Here is a 13,978-nt window from a genome sequence, read left to right as displayed (position 1 = left end):
GTAGGGAGGGGGTGCTGCGGGCCGTGGGGGCTGCAGGGAGCCGGCCGGGGCGGAGGGGCTGCAGCCCACGCTGCGGGGAGCCTGCGGCGTGGGTGCTCCCCGCTGCTGCCGGAGCCCTCGAGCCGGTGGGTGCCCGTCTCGGCTCTGCCGGGCGGCGCGGGCAACCCTGGGGCACAGCCGGGCTCGGTGCCGCGTGCGGCTCTGCCCGTGCTCAGGGCTTTGCGCTGGGCCAGGAAGGGCTGGACGCCTCGTCCTGCCGTTGCAGGCAGCTGCAGCGCGGTGGGGGCTGCCTTGCCGCTGCCCCGGCTCCCCAGCGGCACAGCGACCGGTGCATCACCACCCCGGTGCATCGCCGCCCCGGTGCCTGCACGAGCGCGCTGCTTTCGCCCGTCCCTGGCGGGTCCCGGCATTGCAGGGAAGGAGCAGCCCCAGCCCGCGCCCTTCCTCGCCCCGCGCGGCGCGCTCCTCCTCGCCGCCCCCGCGCCAGTGACCCCCGCCACACGCGTCTCGCTTCAGCTCCGCTTTATTGCCACAAACGCGCCGCAGCCGGCGCCTTGCTCCATGGGGTCCCTGGGTGCTGCCGCCGCCGCTCCGCCAGCGCGCCGAGGGGCTACGCCGCCGGCGCCCGCTTCCACAGCTCCGACAGGCGCTCCTTCAGCCAGGCCAGCTGCTGCCTCGCCAGCGCCGCGTTATCCGCCAGCCATTTCCTGCAAGGGGATGGGGCCGTCAGGGGCCGCCGGGGGCTTGGCCGGCAGCCGGCCAGCCCCGGGGGCGTCCGGGCTCCGGGGACCGGCGGAGCACGCGGCGGGGGCACCTGGCTTGCTGAGCCACCTCCGACTCCTGCACGGTGGCGAGGACGCTCCGGGCCACCTCGGTGGCCTGCTGGACGTACTCCTGCACCTTCGTGGCCAGCGCCGCCGGCTCCCCGGGCGCCTCGGCCCCTGCAACACAAGCCGCCGTCGGCGGGGACGGCAGGGCAGGCGCCCCAGGGCCGTGCCATCCCCGTGCGGGCGCCCCGCGCGCCCCAGCCCCGTCCTCCTCCTCCTCCTGCCGCGGTCCTCGCCCGGGCCCTTACTTGCTCCCGCCGCCAGGATGGCCGTGCAGACGAGCGCGAGCAGGAGCGAGACCTTCATGGCTGGGGAGAGAGCGCAGCACGTGGCACGGGGCGGCAGGGCTTGCACCCACGGCCCAACGCCTTGGGCGGGAGGCGCCGGCGGCCCCGACCCCCGTGTCCCCCCCCAGCCCCGCTGCAGGGCCGCCCCGCTCACCTGGCCGCGCTGCACCGGGGGCTCTGCAAAGCCGGGGCGGTGCCGGGCTCCCCCTTTATACCCTCCCCGACAGCCGCCTCCGAGGGTGTTTGTGCAAAGGTCAGTGGCCGTGGCCGGCGGGGAGAGGGGGGCGCGTTTACGGCTGCTTTTCCGGCCGCCCGGTTTGCTCTGGAGGGGCCTGCCGTCCTCCCCGGAGTTGAGAAATCCCCTGGTGCCCAGGGGCCAAGGCTGCTGCCGGGGGCAGGCTGCTGCCTGACTGTGCATGCATGTGGATGCGTGTGTGTGTGTGCGTGCGTGTGCATGTGCGTGTGCATGTGTGCATGTGCATGTGCGTGTGCATGTGCATGTGTGTGTGCGTGTGCATGCCCCAGACACGGTGCATGTGGGCGGCAGGCCCCAGGGTGCCCCGGGCAGGCACAGGGCTGGGGCTGGTGCAGGCGCCCACGGCACGAGGGTGACATCCAGCGGCACCGGCCCCAGGAGCCGGCGCTCTGCCGGGGCGCCCTGGGCTGCCTCCGCGCCCGGGTGAGGGTCAGGGCGGGTGCTGGCGGCTGGAGAGCCCCAGCTGCCGCAGGCGCCCTGTGCCGGGGCTGCACCCTCGGGCGCACGTGGCTGGCACGGGGCACCACGGGACGCTCTGCCTCAGCCGCGGGCCCCGCCGTGGGTGCGGCGAGGTGGCCGCGGGCTCTTTGGACCTCAGCATCATCGTCCCCTTGCTAATCTCTGCCCCCTGCCAGCCTTGGACTTTGACCCGGCTGGGACACGTCGCTGCTGGGTCCCGGCCGCACCCCCGGGGTGCGCGGTGGGTCGAGCATCCCCCAGGCATGTGCTGAGCGCCCCGCTGCCCACGGCCAGGACACGTGCAGCTCCCAGCCCCGTCAAGGGCAGGAGGTGACCACGCGGGCGCAACGTGCAGCGGGTGCAAGGCCCCGGCCGTTCCCTTGGCGCTCCCCGGCGGGGCTCGGTGGCCACCTGCACGGGGTCCCCACAGCCGGGGCCCTGGGGAGGGTTCGAGCCTGCCCCAGCGGGGAGGGTGCTATGGTGCTGGATGCGGGGTCTCGCCCGGGCCAGCCTGGTGGTGCCGGTGCTGGCGCCCCACCGGGCAGCTGGCAGGGCTCTCAGCGGTGACGGCACCGTGCACACGTCAGGTGCTTCCACGTTGCGACCTTGCTAAAGTCCAAGCTGGGGAATGTGTCACAGGCCCGCGTGGATGCCGGCGCGGGTGCTGCTGCTGTATAAATACGGCCGGGTGCACCCCGGCACGGCAGGTACCGGAGCCCGGCAGCAGCACAGGTAGGTGGCTGCGATGGCGGAGTCAGGGAGGGACCGCTGGGGACACTGCTGGGAGCATTGCCGGGCGCATCACTGGGTGCATCGCCGGCTGCATTGCTGGGTGCATCACTGCATGCGTTGCTGGGCACATTGCTGGGAGCATTACTGGGTGCATTGCTGGGAGCGTCACCAGGTGCATTGCCGGGTGCATCTCTGGTTGCTGGGTGCATCACTGTGTGCATTGCCGGGTGCATTGCTGGGTGCATTGCCAGGAGCATTGCTGGGTGCATTGCTGGGTGCATCTCCGGGAGCCCGGGTGCTGCACTGGGGCTGCCTGCTCCTGCGTGCCTTCACCTCTGCTCTCCTCTCCCGCAGACGCGGCCGTGCCCTGCTGTTCAGGATGTCTCCGAAGGCTGCCACCCTCGTGCTGGTGCTCCTGGCGGTCGCAGGTGAGGGGCGGGTGGGTGCGGGCCCCCGAGGACTGGGGCACCCGTTCCTGGGAGGCAGCACAGGTGCTGTGGGGACAGGCCAGTCCTGAGCCCCATGTCCCTGTGCCCCCAGGCTCGCGGGCCGATGTCAGCGCCGACCAGGTGGCCAGCGTGATCTGGAAGTACTTCATGGAGCTGGGCACCAATGCCAAGGACACTGTGGACCAGCTGCAGCAAGCTGAGCTCACCAAGCAGCTCAAGTAGGTGGGGGGTGGCTGGCGGCCTGCGGGGGCTGGATGGGGCAGGTGCAAGCCGCAGGGCACCTGACCCCCTCGTCCCCGCAGCACCCTGCTCCAGAGCAACCTGGAGACCGTCAACTCGTACGCGACGGACCTGCAGCGGCGCCTGGTGCCCTTCGCCACGGAGCTGCAGGCCCGGCTGGCGCAGGACTCGCAGCGGCTGAAGGAGCAGATCCAGGGGGAGCTGGCGGAGCTGCAGGCCAAGCTGTCGCCCTACGCCGACGAGGTGCACCAGCAGATCGGCACCAACATCCGCCAGCTGCAGGCCCAGCTGAGCCCCTACGCGGAGGAGCTGCGCGCCCAGGTGGACCGCAGCGCCGGGGAGCTGCGGCGGGCGCTGGAGCCCTACGGCGCCGAGCTGCGCGAGCGGCTGCAGGAGCATGCCGGCAGCGCCCAGGCCTCCCTGCGCCCCTACGCCGACCGGCTGCAGCAGCAGATCGACAGCGGCGTGGAGAGCCTGCAGGGGCAGCTGGCGCCGCTGGCCGACGGGCTGAAGGCGCAGGTGGAGCGCAGCGTGGCGGAGCTGCGCCGGGGGCTCAGCCCCTACGCGCAGGAGGTGCAGGGCGGCCTGGAGCGGCAGCTGGCGCGCCTGTCGCTGCAGGCGGAGCGGGCGGCGGCGGAGCTGCGCGGGCGCCTGGCGGCCAGCGGCGAGGAGCTGCGCGCCCAGCTCAGCCCGCTGGCGCAGGAGCTGCGGGAGGCGCTGGGCAGCGAGGGCGAGAGCCTGCACCAGCTGGCCCAGCGCCTCGACGAGCGCGTGGGGCAGACGGTGGAGGCTTTCCGGCGGCAGGCGGCTCCCTACGGCGAGCTCTTCGGGCAGCAGCTGGTGCAGCGGCTGGAGGAGCTGCGGCAGAAGCTGGACTCGGGCACGGCCGGTGTCGAAGACCACCTCGACCTGCTGGAGAAGGAGGTGCAGGAGAAGGTGGCCTCCTTCCTCAGCACCGCCGAGCAGGCCGAGAGCTGAGGCCCCCTGAGCCGCGGCCCGCGCGGGGGCAGGAATAAACGGGAGCCTTGTGGTGCACGCCGTGTCTGCGTCCCTCCTTCCCGCAGCAGCAATGCTGCCCGCCCCGGGCTGGGATGCGAGGTCCGGCCGCCTCCACCCGCGCTCCGAGTTTGGGTGCCGGGGCCAGGGGTGCCCGCGAGGGAGGAGAGGGGGGCTGGGGCGGTGGGGCTGGCGTGGGGACACCCCTGCAAGCGGGTCACCGCTCCTGGACACGGGGAACGTCTTGGGGGGAAAAAGGAGACATGCAAGAGGTGAAGACAAGGACACTGCACTAAGGGTCTCCGGCAAGGCAGCCCCGTCCGGGGCCGCAGCGGCACGCGGAGGCGCTGGCCGTGGGTTGCCCCCACAGGGAGAGCCGAGGCGGGAGCGGACACCTCCCGGCAGGCCCGTTCCTGCCCGTGTTTGCCGGCGGCTTCTGCAACCGGCCGATTGCTTCAGAGCAAACATTGCAGCGCTCCCCCTCCCTGCCCCTTTCCCGATTTAAAACTTTGGTGTCAGCAGCTCGTGAGCGGCTGGGCATGAGCGCGGGGCACGTGAGCAGCCCGGCCCCGGCCCCACGTCCCGCAGCCCTCGCGCAGCCCGGCCGCTGCTAGCGCCGGGGCACTGCTCCGCTGCGGTGCGTTTCCTTGTCGTTTTTACGGCACGCAGCCCCTCTTCACGGGGAAAAGACCCGAACTGAAACTGCCGGCGTTCCCTCCTGGATTAAGGGCGGCTTGGGATGGAAACATGCAGAAGGTGTTGAGCTGGGGGTGATCCGGGTGGAAACAGGGCCATTCCGCCAGCAGACTTTGGGATAAAGTGGCCCAGACCAGAGTGATGGTCTTCTGCAAGGCATGGGAGGCAGCGCGGGGCGCTGCAGCGGGATGTGCGCTTTGCAGAGCTGCTGCTGGGCTCAGCCCCAGCCACCCGCTCCGGCAGCTGGCCGGGAGGCTCCGGCACACTGTGACCAAGCCCCGGGGGCTGCCACTGCCACCCCCGCGAATCCCTGCCCCATGCCGGCTCCCGAGCCGGCTCGCTCCGGGAGACGAAGGTCGGCGGTGCACGCCGGACCGGCCTCATCCCGAGAAACCTGCAGAGCAAACAACGGGGCTGCCTTATCGCTGGGCAAACGGCACCTCGGCCATGGGGAGAGCGGGGTCGGGGCCGAGGCCGGCTGGCGTTCCCGGCGCAGTGCCCGCGCTCCGGCAGGTGCTGGGGGAAGGGGAAGGGGAGGCGCGCTCCCTCTGCCCCCCGCAAGGCATCACGCCGGCACGGGGCCGCCCCGGGCTCCGGCTGCCGGGAAGCGGGAACCGGAGCAGTGCGGGTGCCGCGAAGGGGGCGAGGGACGAGGCAGCCCACGGGCAGGCGGGCGGGCGGTCAGCCGGCCGGCATTCACGTCATCTCTCAGGAACGCCGGTGACCCTCCACGTTGTATTTACATGGCGCGAGGTCCAAAAAGCCCAGCACTGCGCTGGTGCCTTATCACCCCGGCGCTTCTGCCTCCCGCGGGCGGGCGCCGATATAAAGCGAGCTGGGCGCCGGGCTTCCAGCAAAGGGGCCGCAGGCAGCGACCAGGAGCCAGGTAAGGGGCGGAGGGGCAGCGCGGCTGCCGACCGCGGGAGTCAGGGTCCTGGGCTGCGTTTTACGCACTCCCTGGCAGGCACAGGCATTGCTCCTTCCAGCAGCGATGTTGCTTTGGACCCCGAAAGGGAGATCCTTGCGGAAAGCAGCAAAACGCAGGAGGAGAAAAGGAGCCACCTGCCTGCCCAGCAGCCCTCCGGGAGGAGACCCCACTGCTAACTTTCGCCTCTGCCGCCTCTTTCTCCCCGCAGCGCCGCAGCCGGCTGCCCCGGCAGACGATGTCCCTCAGAGCCACGCTCCTGCTCGCCCTCCTGGCCACCTTGCCAGGTGGGTGCTGCTCCGCGCTGCCAGGAGCTTCCTTCTGGCCAACCTGGGACGGGGCAGAGCCGAAAAGCAAGGGGGGCGGGAGGCACTGCCCCGGGTGGGGGTCCCATGTCCCCCCGGGCTCCCCAGTGCTGCTTCCCGACGCGGCGACTCATCCGCGAGGCTGCTCGTGCCACCTTGCAGTGCTCGCAGCGGGAGCTGCGGGTGCTCCAGCCCCTCCAAACTGGACCCCCAGAGCCGGGTGGGGGGTTCCCAGCAGGATCCCGCGCTGACGGTACTGCATGAGCCCGGGGCGCCCCCACCAGGCCCCGTTTTGGGGAAATCCCGGGCCGGGCTGCTCCCTGGCTGTCCGTGCCCGGCGCCCGCAGGCGGCTCCATGACTGCTGCCCGGTCCCCGCAGTGTCGCCGGCGGAGCTGGCCCGGAGCGGCTTCTGGGAGTACCTCAGCCAGCTGACGAGCGACAAGGAGAGCCCGGAGCACGGCCAGGGCGCCAAGCCTGGCCGGGATATCAAGTGAGTGCTCCACTGCCGCCTCGGGGCGCCGCGGGGGGCCAGCTGCGGCCCCTCACACCCGCTGGCTCACACCACTAACTGTTGCCCCCGTCTTGTGCAGAAACCTCAAGGAAAGCATTCAGGATGGAGTCAGCTACATGGGAGACTTCCTCGAGAAACTGGCGCCGCTCAACAGGGGCCTCCAGCCCCGGCTCTACCACGACTCCGACGGCCTGCGCAAGCTCATTAGGAAGGAGCTGGAGAGCCTGAGGGTGAAGCTGTCCCCGTATGTGGATGAGGTGCACCACAAAGTGGGCAAGCACCTGGAGGACCTTCGCTTCCAGCTCCAGCCGTTCACTGAAGAGCTCCTGGACCAGGTGTCCCTGAAGGCGCGGGAGCTCCAGCACCACCTTCTTCCCAGCCGAGACGTGACGGCTCAGCTCCTGGAGGGCGTGGACGAAGTTCAGAGGTTCATGGCTCACTATGCCGATAAAATAGCCTTTCACACCGACCAGGTGAAGGACATTTTCCACCCGTACGCTGACAGGCTGCTCAGCGAGATCCACCGTAACATGGAGGAGCTGCACAGGAACGTTGTCCCTCACACCCAGGCCAGCCCGGAGAAACTCAACCAGTATATCCAGGAGCTCTCCACGAAGCTCACCCAGAACGCTGGAGACCTCCACCAGAAGATCCAGAGGAACCTGGAGCAGCTCAAGGTGAAGCTAAGCCTCTACCCCGTCAGCCTCCGGGAGCGCCTGGCCGGCGCGGCCGCCGGGTCTCCGGTGCCGGCGGACCACTACGCGGAGGAGCTCGCCCAGGAAGTGCAGCGGCAGGTCGAGGAGTTCAGGAGGGACACTTACCTCCAGATCGAGGACTTCACCCGCGTCATTGACCGGGAGACGGAAGAAATGAAGCTGAAATTGTCCTCGCAGCCCTCGTACCTGGAGGAGTTTCAGGACAGCCCGGTCCCTATGGAGGACCTGCACGTCCGCCTGGACTCCCTGTGGAAGGACATTTCCCAGAGCCTGAGCGAGCAGAGCGCCGACATCCAGTGACGGCGGGTCCCTCCGCCCGCGGGTCGGGCCGGGCCGGGTCGGGATGGAGAGCCGCGGCGGCGTCCCCGGGCCGGACCTCAAGCCCCGCGCGCCAGCCGCGCCGGCGGCCATCCCGCCGTCCCCGTGGCCCGCGCACGCCAATAAAGCGCCTGCCCTCGGCCCGCCGGGCACGCGGCCTCCCTCCCCTCCCTGCGCCGCCCGCCGGGGCGGCCACCCTCCCTCCCTGGGGCTGCCGGCGCCTGCCCCACAGGGGCACGCAGGGGGGCGGGGGGGACACCGGGGACGCGGGGGAACGCGAGAGGCGCAAGGATAACGTGGGGTCGTGGAGTGACGCGTGGGACATGGGGAAGCGCGGGCATCACACGGGGGCACATGGGGGATCATGAGGGACACGGGATCACAGGGGACACGGGGGATTGGGGGGACCCTGTACACAGGGGTACCTGAGGGATGGGTGTACACGGGGGGACCGGGGTGTGGGGGGACCCTGGACAGGGAGGGACCTGGGGGACCTGGGGGGACCCTGTACAGGAGGGGACCTGGAAGACAGGGGCACCCGGTGCCGGGGGGACCGTGTACACGGGGGGACCTGGGGGCAGGGGGGACCCTGGACAGGGGAAGCCCCTATACACGGGGGGTCCAGGGGGACCCTGAACCCGGAGGGACCTGGGGGACAGGGGGGACCCGGTGCCGGGGGGACCCTGGACACGGGGGGCCCTGGGGGACAGGGAGGACCCTGCACGCGGGGGTCCCGGGGCCCGGAGGACCCTGTACACGAGGACACTCGGGGCTGGGGGCGTGGCCGGTGGGCGGGCGGGCCCCGCCCCCGCCCCCGCCACGTGACCCCGTGGCGCACATAGCGCGCGGGAGGGGGGCGGGCGCTCCTGCGCGTGCGCGGCGGAAGCGCTTCCGGGTCGGGGCCGCCCGGCGGCGGCGGCGGCGGCGGCGGCGGGCGGGCGGCATCATCATGTCGGCGCTGGGGGCGGTGGAGGCGGCGGCGGCGGCGGGGCCGCTGTTCCGGCCGCTGGGCGCCGAGGACGGCGAGCAGCGGCCGGCCGAGATCGAGTCGCTCTGCATGAACTGCTACCGCAACGTGAGGGGCCGCGGCGGCGGCGCGGGGGGGGGGGCGGGGGGGAGGAGTAACGCACACCTGGCGGGCGGGGGGGGGGGGGAAGGTGTCCGTCGGCGGAACGCGTCCGGGCGGGACCGTGCCCCCGCGCGCGCCGGTCCCCCACGAGGCCCTTCCCGCTGCAGGGCGTGACGCGGCTGCTGCTCACCCGCGTCCCCTTCTTCAAAGAGATCATCGTCAGCTCCTTCGCCTGCGGGAGCTGCTCCTGGTCCAACACCGAGATCCAGGCGGCGGGCAGGATCCAGGAGCAGGGCGTGCGCTACACCCTGGCCGTCACCTCCCGGCAGGTGAGCCCCAGGCTCCGCGGAGAGATTAGCCCTTGCGCGGCGATTTGTTTGCTGCCGGCTGTTTGCAATCCCTAACGCACCTGTAAGGCGTGTAGTCGGGATCTGCCTGCGTGTTCCTTTTCCCTGGCCAGCCCTCCCTTGTCGGGTTGCCTCTGTGATCAGCAGCATCTGCTGGGCTCCTGCCAGTGACACAGGGGCTGTGAAGAACTTGCCCCTCCTGCGGGGTGGGTGGGACAGGAGTTAGAGCTGGGGACAAATGGTCCTTGGAAATGTAGCTTCAAACCTGGCTGGGCTGTTTGTCCCAGCTATGTGTCACGGTGAATGACAAGGCTGCTAAGACAGCCCTTAAGCTAATGTAGTTCATTTGGCAACAGCCGTGTGATCACTCAGTGTGTGGAAGCTCCTGGTCCTTTTTGGGATATTAATGCTGCTTGTGAATTGCTGTGTGCAGGATATGAACAGGGAGGTGGTGAAGACTGACTGTGCCACGACTCGAATTCCCGAGCTGGACTTTGAGATCCCGGCGTTCACCCAGAAGGGAGGTGGGTATGTGGTCAGTGCTCGTTGGTGTGCCTGGGGGCGTGTGGTGGTGCCCTGGCCGGAGCTTTGCTTTGGTGGCTGCCCGGAGACTCCATAGTGGTGTGGGGGCACAAATTTGGTGGCATAAGCAGCTCCATTCCCTCTCTGTGGAGCCCGCAACATCTTGCTGCTAATGTCAACTAGCATGGCTGAGCCTGCAGTGGGAGAGAAGTGTGGTGCCTCGGCTCAGCCTGCCTTCCTAACATGTTCCAGAGAAGGAGTTTTCTCATCTGGGGATTGTGGTGTCAGTCCTCTGGCAAGTGTGTAAGGTTTCTGGAAGGAGATAGTGCTGTCAAAGCAGGAACAGCACCAGAAATGGGAGGGCAAACAAGTAGCACCTCTTGCGGACTTGGCTTCCTATCTGTCAGATCAAATAAGCCTGAAATGGCTAATCTGTGGAGGCTGCCAAGGATCAGTGCGAGCTGGCGGGATCAGTAGCACTGCTGTGGTGTGCTTAATGCTGCTGTCGCTTCTGGTTTCTTTCCATTTCAAGTTCTCACCACCATCGAAGGGATAATTGACAGAGCTGTAGCAGGCCTGGAACAGGACCAGCCTGTCCGCAGGGTAAGATGCTGAGAAGAGGGAGTCTCTTAAGAGACGCTTGCTTGGCAAACTCTTACTTTGTTAATCCTGTACCTATTGGTACTGCACACCATTGGGTACCTCAGTATTTTGGGGTCTCTGGTTTGTGCTACTGACAGCGCTGTCTTAAGTTCTGGCCTGTCCCAGACATCACTCTCAAATGTCTCCTGTTTCGCAGGCGACGGACGAAGAGGTGGCAAGTAAAATAGATGAGTTCATTGGTAAACTAAAGCAGCTCAAAGAAGTACATTCCTCTTTCACCTTTGTAAGTACTTGCAAGGGTGCAGTCCCTTTCTGTTGGCGCATGGGCTGGCTTCCTAGCGCTGCCTTTGGCTCTCTCCTCCGTAGATCATAGATGATCCTTCAGGGAACAGTTTTGTGGAGAATCCTCATGCACCACAGAAGGATGAAGCTCTTGTGGTGGCTCATTACAAGAGGACTCCCCAGCAGGCTGCCATGCTGGGGCTTGGGGTAACGTGGCGATCTTGTGCTCCCTTCCTGCCGGGCAGTGCCTTCGCTCGGCCTGGGGCAGCTGCAGAGCTGTGGGGGAGCTGAGCCCTCCTGTGCCCTCGCTCCCCGGGAGACCCTGACCTGGGAAGCAGGTGTGGGTATGAGTTAATGCTGGGTTTGGTCTCCGCTGTTGCAGGCAGAGGAGGCGAATGAGACGCCGGCTGATCCTGTGGAGGACCTGAGGAACGAGGTGAGTGGCTGCAGTGTAACGGCCACTGTGCCCAGGTGACTCCGGCATGCAGGACAGCGCCCGGCTGGTCCCGCGATGTCTGTATGTGATAAAGTACGCGTGGCCGCTGAGGATGGGGTGCTGAGGGGCCTTCCTCCTGCGAGTGTCACGGCTCTGTGCTTGTCGTTTCTGCGGTCTAGGTGTTGCAGTTCAACACCAACTGCCCCGAGTGCAATGCTCCAGCTAACACCAATATGAAGCTAGTGCGTATCCTTTGAGTGGTGGCATGGGTGCACATTGGCACCTTCTGCTGGGGGCTGTGCAGAGGCCAGGGTGAGGGTGAGAGGCACGCTTTGTTCTGATCTAGACCTCTCCTGCTGTGTTGGTAAGGCACGAATAGCTTATTTCTAGCAGAGTATGTGAGAGCGTGAGTCTGTCTCAGTGCTGCTCCTGACTTGCAAACATTACCTGTGATTTCTCAGGAAGATGCTGTTCGCTGGGACAGTGCTGTAATTTGAGTCTGGATATGTATGTTTGTTTTCAACCGTGGTTCAAAACCTGTCTGTGTATGCTCCAAGGAATGGTGCGTTCTTTAGAGCAGAACTGGCAGGGCTACAGCTGAGTTCTGTAGACAGGGCACAGGCCCCCTCTTGGAGATTTTCATTTTTTCGATGACTCTTCCTTGACTGCCTGCTCCAGAAATCCCACACTTCAAGGAAGTGATTATCATGGCCACTAACTGCGACTCCTGTGGGCACAGGACAAATGAGGTGAGCTAGAAAACTACTCACCTCTTTTCTGGGGGGTGTTCTCCCGTGCTGTCGTGGGTAGGTGTTTCTCAGACTCCCTGGCCTCTGCTCCACGCTCTTCCAAACGCGGCTGTGTTTGGCAGACGCAGCCGGGAGGCTGGATTTATCGGTTTTGTGCGGTATGTTGCACTGGGCATAACTGCCTTGCTTGCAGTGGATGGGGGCTGGATGATCCAATGGGCTGTGTAAAGGCTGACCAGTGCAGCCAGGTTAGGCAGGGTCTGCTTAAGCTGCTGGAAGGCTCCGGGTTCCCTAAACAAGGGAGGGGAGGGAATTCTGTGTCCTGAAGAGCTCCATTCCCCTGAAAGAGGGTCATCCACCTCCAAACCTCTGCTGGTTCCTTGGGTTAAGCGTCTCCAACTCTGCAGCGGCCTTTGTACTGCGAGGTCAGAGGTGCCGGGGTAAACTACCTTTAAAGCATCATCATGGACTGATGCAAACATATACATCTGGTCCTGGAGACTGACTGCCAGCGTTAAATGCCTAGGTTAAATCTGGAGGAGCGATAGAACCGCAGGGCACCAGGATTACCCTTCGGATTACAGACCCTTCGGACATGACTAGAGACGTCCTGAAGGTAAGATTTGCCTTCAGCTACCTACCTGCCATGCTTTGTGGGCTCCTGCACTGCAGCAGGACCGTCTCAGGGGCGCGGAGGCCTCCCCGGGACTTAGGCAACGTGCTCTGTTGCAGTCTGAGACATGCAGCGTGGAGATTCCTGAGCTAGAGTTCGAGCTGGGAATGGGAGCGCTGGGGGGAAAATTCACCACGCTGGAAGGGCTGCTGAAAGACATCAAGGACCTGGTGAGTGGTTCTGTGCAGCCAAGTTCGGCGCTGTTGTCAGCTCAGGTTCCTGCCCTCTGCTTGAAGGGCAGTTCTTGATGCCAGCGGAGCTCCGTCCCCTCTTGTCAGTACCTGGCCTACCCGTGGGGCACCGGGCTGTGGGACTGGGTTTCTCATGCCCTGGCCAAGTGAGTGCGTCTGCTCTTGCAGGTGGAGAGAAACCCCTTCAGCTTGGGAGACAGCTCTGCTCCGAGCAAAATGGAAAAGCTACAGGAGTTCAGCAGGAAGCTGCTTGACGTAAGTGTCCTCTTAACTTTCAGTCAGTTACTGAATGGTTTTCATCACTGTCACTGTCGTTACAAAGTAGGCTTAATGGGACTCGTAAGCAAATATCAGCTTACCTTTTCTTTTTCAAAAGTGCTGAAAGAGTAGGGAGCTGTAATGTATTGACAAGCTCTCTTTCCCCAGATAATAGAGGGGAAGACAAAGGCTCACTTCGTAATGGATGACCCTGCAGGCAACAGCTACCTTCAGGTATAGTATTGTACACTTGAAAGATGAACTTCTTGAAGTCTTCTGAATAGTTTGGGAGGATGCATGCCAAGGAGAAAATTCGCTCGGGCTTCCTTTCAAGGCCCAGATAACGAGTGAGCTGAGAATGGGCATGCCTTGCCCTGCAAAGGGAGATTGTTGGTAAGTTTGTGGGAAGGAAGATGGAAGGAGTTCTTGCAGAGCTTGGAAGCTGGGAATCTGCTGGCTTGGTCTTGACTGAGTCACACTGTCCTTGGGGACATAGGCAAAGTTTGTTCTCTGTGCAGCGGTCTGGCTGAAACCTTGTCACTGTGGCTCCTTGCCACTGCTGGAACTTACCAAGGAGTTTGTAGCCTGTGCTAGTGCCTGAGACTTTGAGGCCAAAGCCAAAATGCCCGTTCTCTTTCAACCGGCAGAACGTGTACGCCCCCGAAGATGACCCGGAGCTGAAGGTGGAGCACTACGAGCGCACTTTTGAGCAGAACGAAGAGCTGGGCCTGAACGACATGAAGACGGAGGGCTACGAGACAGCGGCGACCTCGGAGCGGTAGCGGCGGGCGAGGAAGAGCCGCGCGTGCTTTGCCCCTCTTCCGCCACCGCTCTGAGGACGGGGACTGCGGGGGGGGGGGGGTCCGGGCCTGCTTTCTGCTGCGAGTGGGGCTGTAACTGCTGTCAGGGAGCGGCGGCAAAGCCGCTGCGGCCCCGGCCTTGTTTTGGCGGTGTATTCACGTGTTTCTGACGCATTTAAAGCGCCCTGTTGGAGTCCGGACTTTGTCTCTGCGCCCTTGTGTGCCCGCGGCCCCGCCCCCCTGCCCGCGGCCCCGCCCCCCTGCCCGCGGCCCCGCCCCCCTGCCCGCGGCCCCGCCCCCCTGCCCGCGGCCCCGCCCCTTCCGCTCGCG

General features: G+C 66.0%; 4 protein-coding genes across 6 annotated transcripts; 3 read left to right on the top strand and 1 right to left on the bottom strand.

Annotated features, from left to right (window-relative positions):
* Positions 1 to 507: 507 nt before the first annotated feature.
* Positions 508 to 1,352, bottom strand: APOC3 (apolipoprotein C3). The gene is made up of 4 exons (XM_067310122.1): positions 1,269 to 1,352; positions 1,076 to 1,135; positions 815 to 941; positions 508 to 707 (listed from the first exon to the last, which is right to left on the bottom strand). The coding sequence occupies exons 2-4, from the start codon at positions 1,131 to 1,133 to the stop codon at positions 611 to 613; spliced, it is 282 nt and encodes a 93-aa protein (XP_067166223.1). The 5' UTR covers positions 1,134 to 1,135; positions 1,269 to 1,352; the 3' UTR covers positions 508 to 610.
* On the top strand, positions 1,350 to 4,283 carry APOA4 (apolipoprotein A4). 3 transcript variants are annotated; one of them, XM_067310121.1, is made up of 4 exons: positions 1,350 to 1,367; positions 2,916 to 2,989; positions 3,102 to 3,228; positions 3,313 to 4,283. In XM_067310121.1, exons 2-4 carry the CDS (start codon positions 2,941 to 2,943, stop codon positions 4,226 to 4,228), a joined length of 1,092 nt encoding a protein of 363 aa, XP_067166222.1. In that variant the 5' UTR covers positions 1,350 to 1,367; positions 2,916 to 2,940; the 3' UTR covers positions 4,229 to 4,283. The 3 variants fall into 3 exon arrangements, with proteins under 3 accessions (XP_067166222.1, XP_013814308.2, XP_067166221.1); XM_013958854.2 differs by lacking the exon at positions 1,350 to 1,367 and adding an exon at positions 2,103 to 2,561; XM_067310120.1 differs by lacking the exon at positions 1,350 to 1,367 and having other exon boundaries at positions 2,104 to 2,989.
* Positions 4,284 to 4,918: 635 nt separating this feature from the next.
* APOA5 (apolipoprotein A5) lies at positions 4,919 to 7,831 on the top strand. The gene is made up of 4 exons (XM_067310205.1): positions 4,919 to 5,002; positions 6,079 to 6,154; positions 6,552 to 6,663; positions 6,764 to 7,831. The coding sequence occupies exons 1-4, from the start codon at positions 4,994 to 4,996 to the stop codon at positions 7,698 to 7,700; spliced, it is 1,134 nt and encodes a 377-aa protein (XP_067166306.1). The 5' UTR covers positions 4,919 to 4,993; the 3' UTR covers positions 7,701 to 7,831.
* An 812-nt stretch (positions 7,832 to 8,643) lies between these two features.
* On the top strand, positions 8,644 to 13,848 carry ZPR1 (ZPR1 zinc finger). Its single transcript, XM_067310204.1, has 14 exons — positions 8,644 to 8,793; positions 8,955 to 9,116; positions 9,568 to 9,658; positions 10,189 to 10,259; positions 10,456 to 10,542; positions 10,626 to 10,748; positions 10,924 to 10,977; positions 11,157 to 11,223; positions 11,656 to 11,726; positions 12,253 to 12,342; positions 12,459 to 12,569; positions 12,759 to 12,845; positions 13,017 to 13,082; positions 13,496 to 13,848. The coding sequence occupies exons 1-14, from the start codon at positions 8,668 to 8,670 to the stop codon at positions 13,628 to 13,630; spliced, it is 1,341 nt and encodes a 446-aa protein (XP_067166305.1). The 5' UTR covers positions 8,644 to 8,667; the 3' UTR covers positions 13,631 to 13,848.
* Positions 13,849 to 13,978: the final 130 nt, after the last annotated feature.

The sequence above is a fragment of the Apteryx mantelli genome, chromosome 23, assembly GCF_036417845.1.
Source record: "Apteryx mantelli isolate bAptMan1 chromosome 23, bAptMan1.hap1, whole genome shotgun sequence".
Lineage (NCBI taxonomy): Eukaryota > Metazoa > Chordata > Aves > Apterygiformes > Apterygidae > Apteryx > Apteryx mantelli.
Note: the sequence above shows the minus strand (reverse complement) of the source record. Positions and strands in the feature narration are given on the sequence as shown.

Coding starts and splice junctions, on each gene's coding strand:
- APOA5 (XM_067310205.1), top strand. Junction 6,155..6,551: donor CCTCCTGGCCACCTTGCCAG/GTGGGTGCTGCT, acceptor CGGTCCCCGCAG/TGTCGCCGGCGGAGCTGGCC. Junction 6,664..6,763: donor AAGCCTGGCCGGGATATCAA/GTGAGTGCTCCA, acceptor CGTCTTGTGCAG/AAACCTCAAGGAAAGCATTC.
- APOA4 (XM_067310120.1), top strand. CDS start 2,575: ATGGCGGAGTCAGGGAGGGACCGCTGGGGACACTGCTGGGAGCATTGC. Junction 2,990..3,101: donor GGTGCTCCTGGCGGTCGCAG/GTGAGGGGCGGG, acceptor CTGTGCCCCCAG/GCTCGCGGGCCGATGTCAGC. Junction 3,229..3,312: donor GAGCTCACCAAGCAGCTCAA/GTAGGTGGGGGG, acceptor TCGTCCCCGCAG/CACCCTGCTCCAGAGCAACC.
- ZPR1 (XM_067310204.1), top strand. CDS start 8,668: ATGTCGGCGCTGGGGGCGGTGGAGGCGGCGGCGGCGGCGGGGCCGCTG. Junction 10,543..10,625: donor TACATTCCTCTTTCACCTTT/GTAAGTACTTGC, acceptor TCTCCTCCGTAG/ATCATAGATGATCCTTCAGG. Junction 11,224..11,655: donor CACCAATATGAAGCTAGTGC/GTATCCTTTGAG, acceptor TGCCTGCTCCAG/AAATCCCACACTTCAAGGAA.
- APOC3 (XM_067310122.1), bottom strand. CDS start 1,133: ATGAAGGTCTCGCTCCTGCTCGCGCTCGTCTGCACGGCCATCCTGGCG. Junction 942..1,075: donor CATCCTGGCGGCGGGAGCAA/GTAAGGGCCCGG, acceptor CTTGTGTTGCAG/GGGCCGAGGCGCCCGGGGAG. Junction 708..814: donor GAGGTGGCTCAGCAAGCCAG/GTGCCCCCGCCG, acceptor ATCCCCTTGCAG/GAAATGGCTGGCGGATAACG.